Below are 5,558 nucleotides of genomic sequence, written 5' to 3'. Positions count from 1 at the left end.
TACGTTTCTTCTAAATGGCAATATGTTTTTTTCATTTTCGTCGTTGTCGTTGCCGCTCTATACACACGGTGTTTTCCTGGATGCGCCGCCACAATGTGAAAGTTAACCACATGTATGCATTCCAACGTGAATCCCTTGAATAAATATGGCTTTATACGTACCACAACATGCAATTGCAATGGAAATTGAGTGCGTATCGACGCTATGCGCTATACGTGAGTTCTCGCACGCTAGACGATAGCCGCAACGGACACCGGAGGCGGCGGCGGCGGACACCGTCGCCAACCGAAACGGCTATTGGAATGAGCCCATAACAGTTTACGCTGTAGAACAGATGAAACAATTAAAATAATTTCAGCGGGTTTTGTGCGCCAAAACCACGATACCATAGCAGGGTATGCCGTAGTTGGGAAATCCGGAATATTTTGCCCACGGGCATATTGCACTTCGCCTCCATCGAAACTCAGCCGCCGCGGTTTCAATCTGTTGCCATGCTCTCATGCTAAGCGGGGGAACGCCAAAGCCACTGCGCCACCACGGCGGAGAGACATACATATTCGGCCGTGCAGTCTTTACGAAGACACTTTCTTTAAAACGCCACAATCTTGAAAATTGTGGCACATGTTGCTGAATGACAATAAATCAAAAGTGGCACATGTCTCAGCGCGGCCATATCCCGCTGGGACATAAGGGGTTAAAATTTAGGAAGGCGTCATAAAATAGATTAGCGACACGTAACGCAGGTTACTGCTGACAACGATGGCGCTGCACTGAAGTTCGTTGGAAAGCAAACTGGGCAAGCCTTTCAAAGAGATGGCGCCATGTCTAATTATTCATCTACTGATGCAGCCACCTCGGCTGACTTATTCAACATTAAACAATATATGATGGCGAGTTTCAGCCATCGACGCCTGAAATCCTAACATTCTAATTCATTCTAACAATTATCCCTGTAAGAAGGTCGAATAAAAATTAATCCACATTTTAACGCAAGACATTATGACTCAGTTCTAAAATAGAGGGTGAAAGAAAACCAAGCCCGATGTACCACTCCTCTGTTATGATGGTTCTTCTAAGAACTAATTGTGAAAATCTTATGTTGTGTAGTGTGCATTGCTGCAAATTCTCAAGGTATTCTTTTCTGATGCCTCCGCATGTTGGCTCAGCCGCAGGAAGGTCTGTATGTCCATTTACGAATACTTATTTGACGCAGTTTGCTAACCCTGTTAATTTCTTGAAAAAACTAATTAGACTTTTTCGGAAATACCTAAATTAACGTTCGATTTTTGACAAAATTCCAGATCGTATTTGGAATCATACTAAACCTGCACATTTGGTGTACAGTTATAAATAATACGTTGTCCACAAAAAGTACGAACTGCTTTAGCATTACCCTTTAATTATTATTCATAGAAGTTCTACTTTGTCCTAATGTAGTGTCTCCTTTAGGTTTTTATCTGCCTTCCTCGCTTTCACCGCCGGCTGCTTGGCCAATACTCCGTAGTGGGTAAGCGCCATGTTTCAAACACCGAGCATGGAATCGCTCACTGACGCATCGACGTGAAACCTTCCTCCAGAATGTCCCAAGAGGCAAGAAACGAGCAGCGAGGTGCTACGAGAATAACAGTCCCGCCACCGGCTTATCCTAGAGCTCGGACTGGCAGCCTCAGCACATTACCCGCTTTCGCCGTTGTGCTTCTCTCGACCGCTGGCTGCACCGTGGTACTGGGCGCTTTAGTCTGCTTCTACACAGCTTACTCGGGATCAACATTGGCGACAGTTGGCGCGCGCGGCATCGGCAACGGCGACCGCCCAATTTTTGACGTGTCCAGTTTGAAGGACACGGTGTGCCGGTCTCAGTTCTGCGAGTGGAACAAGGACTATATTCTTGATGTCGTGGACGATACGAAGGATCCGTGCGACGACTTTTACGCTCACGTATGCAATCCCCGGCGCTGGCTTGACGCGAGCAACAGAAGCACATCGAGTCCCTTTTCGGAATTCAGCGCGGCGCAGCTCATGGCCGATATCGAAAGATTCTTTCGCCACTTCGTTGAACTCAGAGGCAAGCCGATCGGAGACAACTTCCTGGTACGCATGATGTGGGTCTACGATGCGTGCAAAAGAGACTCTGGGGCAAATGGTAACGCCTCTTCCGAACTCGCCGACATACTTAGCGCTCTGGGCTTGTCTGGAGCGACGGGGTTCGAGAGTGTGATCGCGGGAACTATTGCGCGAGTGACAGCAATTGGAGACAGGCACCTGAGGCTCCATCCGTTGTTCAAGGTTCACGTAAGGCACGCAGGCACGCTAAATTCAACAGCCGGCTACGACGTTATCCTTTCGGCGCCTCATACGCACTACCGACGCTTTCTAACAAACTTTCCCGGATCAACCGATTCGCAGTACGTCGATCTGGTCACCAGAGCGCTGATCTTGTACTCCGCAACGACGAGTAGTGCCATGGCGAGAAAAGTAATGCTGCTGGAAAAGCAACTGGAAAGAATGATGTTGACCTCGGAAGAGCAGCCGATGAGGCCTCCTCGGGAAGAGTATTCACCGCTTAAGGATTTGTTTCTCTCCGACAGATGGGACTGGTCAGTCTATTTTAACACTCTGTTCAATACCTCTGGCGGAGGCATCGGCAACAAAACTAAAGTGTTCGTTAACGATCCCACATTTTTCTGGGGCCTCGGCACTGTCTTGAACGTCGCATGGGAGCCGGTCATCGTAAACTACATGATATTTAAAGCCATCGTAGAGCTTTCCCCCGTGTTGGGGCGCGAAACAGAATACCTCATTAGGCTTACGCACGACTACGAAGCACAAAACACCGCCGAGCGACAAGCAGCTTGTTTCGGCCTCCTGGAGAAACTATTCAAGTACGGCACCGGCATCGTCGCGAAGCTAACGCTCGGGAAAGAATTCGCTACCACGCCACGGTTCCACATGGACCGCCAGCTCTCGTCTCTATTCGGCGCGTCCCGCAGGCTGATCGCGGACTTGGTGAACTCGGGACGCTCGTGGATTAGCGCCGCGGACAAGGCCACGGCTTTGGGCAAGCTACGTGCCGTGCACTTCGAGTTCGGCGCGCAATGCAACCTTGTCGAGTACGAGTTATACAGACGAGCGTCAGAAGCTAAATATGATGTGCACGCACCACAATCGGTAGCTCAAATCGTGGAAACCGGAGGCACGCTGCCTCGCTGGAACCATTATTCGCTACCGCGCGTCGTGTTCAACCTTTACTCCCTGGCGGCGAATAGGTATTGGGATGCCTGGCGCAGCAACGCGTCGCGCGGCTATGACAACCGATACACTCTGACAGTTTTCCGACCGGGCTACGAGCTTCAGCGCCCGAGCAACGTGCTTGTCCTGTCGCACGCTACTGCGGCGTTCCTCACCCATCTGAGCAACGTCATCGAGCCTGTCGTGTATGGTGTGGTGGCTGTGCACCTGGTGAGGGGCTTACTAGAAGCGCTTACCTTCAGTGGATCTTCTCTGGACGCTCACTTCCTGTCTCGCCCTTGGTGGAGCATCGCGACCTTTAATGCGTACGAAAACGTCAGCACCTGTCTAAGGTCTGAGTACCAGCCGTTCCTGGCCGAAGGAATTCGCCTGCGTACGTTGGAAATGAACTTTATAGATAACGCTATTCTCTACCCTCTGTTTCGTCTTTATAGAAACGAAGAGACCATCCGCGGATATGTGAACTTGACTGATCGTTTTGAAAAGCGGGAGTCGGAAGAAACAGCTGAAATGGACCAGATGTTTTTCTATAATTATGCCATCGCCCTATGTGATCTGAGCGACGAACAGTTGGGGCAACAGCAAAACCTTTTTCACAGAACTCCAGCTCCATGGCGCGTAAACGTTCCGCTTCGGAACTTTCCCGAGTTCGCTGAAGCTTTCAAATGCAAGCGCAGTTCCCGAATGAACCCGGAACGGCGCTGCACTGTCTGGAAAGAGGAACTAGAAGTGCAGGTAAAATGAATAATTACCTGCGACATAGAATTCTTGGTTTGAGTGAACGAAGAGAAGGGACTGAATGAACGTTTGCGATTTATAACACTACAAAAGTGCAATGCGATAAACTTCCCTGTATTATAATTCTAGCCACGTTAAAGCTACTTCCTGTTGCATTACGTCGATACCCATTTTACCTCGCCGCTGCACATAAACTTACGTGTGGCTGCTTTCGCAGTAGCAAAGCAGCTAGCATAAACTAAATAAAATATTTATGGCCATGAAGACAGCTTCTACATGTGCGGGGAAACAATTATGGTTTGATCGTAGTAAATACATTGAACAGAAATTATTAACGACCAATGGAAGCGGTAGCTGACTTCACGACAAGGAATACAACTACAATGCGCCAGTAATGATGAAGATAACGATGGTGGTGAAATCGACGATGTCATGGGAACATCAAAAGTTACAACGAAGGTTATGAAGGTAGTATTGCTCGCACGTAGCGCACTTGAACTGAAGGTTTTGGCATTGAGAAAGGTCCTGCTGGCACTGCTTTCCAGGAAATAGTAAAATGAGAAACGCGAGAAACAGAGCGGTAGAGCCTGTAGTAGACACCACAGAATTGACTAAATATCCTTAGAGAATATTACTGTAGAAAGTCCGCATACAATTACAACTCCAAAAAGACTATCCAGATCCAACGCAGAAGTGGAAATACATTTGAAGCGAGGCTTTCGAGAAGGAATTAGACATTTTTCTACACCTAAGTGTGATTCGTAGAGTTGTGTATACTATAATTGCGGTTTACTTGTGATATCATGCAGCGTAGAGGTCCCAAGGTTAAGGTCATGCAATGTTGTGTCTATGAAATACACTGTTAGGAAGCTATGCCGGAATGCAAGCACGAATTCACTCTGGAAGTCGACGCCCTAGGCTCATGCATCATTGTTTTATTATTTCTTTTTGTTGCAAATTCCAGGGGCATGCGTGATCATTTGGAGGTTCGACAGTGTCAAAAAGCAGTATTTCGTGTCATATTTTGTGGCAACTCCGTGGCAATCGAGCCAGATAGACCTGCGACGGCCTCCCAAAACTAAACATAGCGTGAGTTCTTGCAGTTGACCTAAGAAAGTCAGTCTTCGCATGAAGTACCTATCGGAGACGAAAGACAGCGTGCCCAGATACAGACACCCAGGTCCTGTTAGTTCCTAAACAGAATCACTCAAATCATCTATCTCACTCGGTGCCCGAGGCATGCCGGTAAGTGTTTTATGACGCATCGAGTTACTTCTTGCTCGTAAACTTTAATTTGTGCGCGGACAGTAAAATAATGTTCCGTACTACGAAGATTCACTCATCATCATCATCATCATCATAATCATCATCATCATCATCGTCACCCTGGTTACGCCCTATGCAGGGCAAAGGCCTCTCCCATACTTCTCCAACAACCCCGGTCATGTACTAATTGTGGCCATGTCGTCCCTGCAAACTTTTTAATCTCATCCGCCCACCTAACTTTCTGCCGCCCCCTGCTACGCTTCCCTTCCCTTGGAATCCAGTCCGTAACCCTTAATGACCATCGG

The 5,558-nt window shown here is 48.1% G+C and overlaps 1 protein-coding gene across 1 annotated transcript; it reads left to right on the top strand.

The window, feature by feature from the left end:
- Nucleotides 1–1,578: 1,578 nt before the first annotated feature.
- Nucleotides 1,579–3,993, top strand: LOC142574614 (neprilysin-2-like). The gene has a single exon (XM_075683657.1). It carries the CDS (start codon nt 1,579–1,581, stop codon nt 3,991–3,993), a length of 2,415 nt encoding a protein of 804 aa, XP_075539772.1.
- Nucleotides 3,994–5,558: the final 1,565 nt, after the last annotated feature.

Source organism: Dermacentor variabilis, chromosome 3 (genome assembly GCF_050947875.1).
Source record: "Dermacentor variabilis isolate Ectoservices chromosome 3, ASM5094787v1, whole genome shotgun sequence".
NCBI classification, from domain to species: domain Eukaryota; kingdom Metazoa; phylum Arthropoda; class Arachnida; order Ixodida; family Ixodidae; genus Dermacentor; species Dermacentor variabilis.
This window is presented reverse-complemented; position numbering and strand designations above follow the sequence as displayed.

What these genes read in the sequence shown, in the direction of transcription:
- LOC142574614 (XM_075683657.1), top strand. Translation starts at nt 1,579, where the DNA reads ATGTCCCAAGAGGCAAGAAACGAGCAGCGAGGTGCTACGAGAATAACA.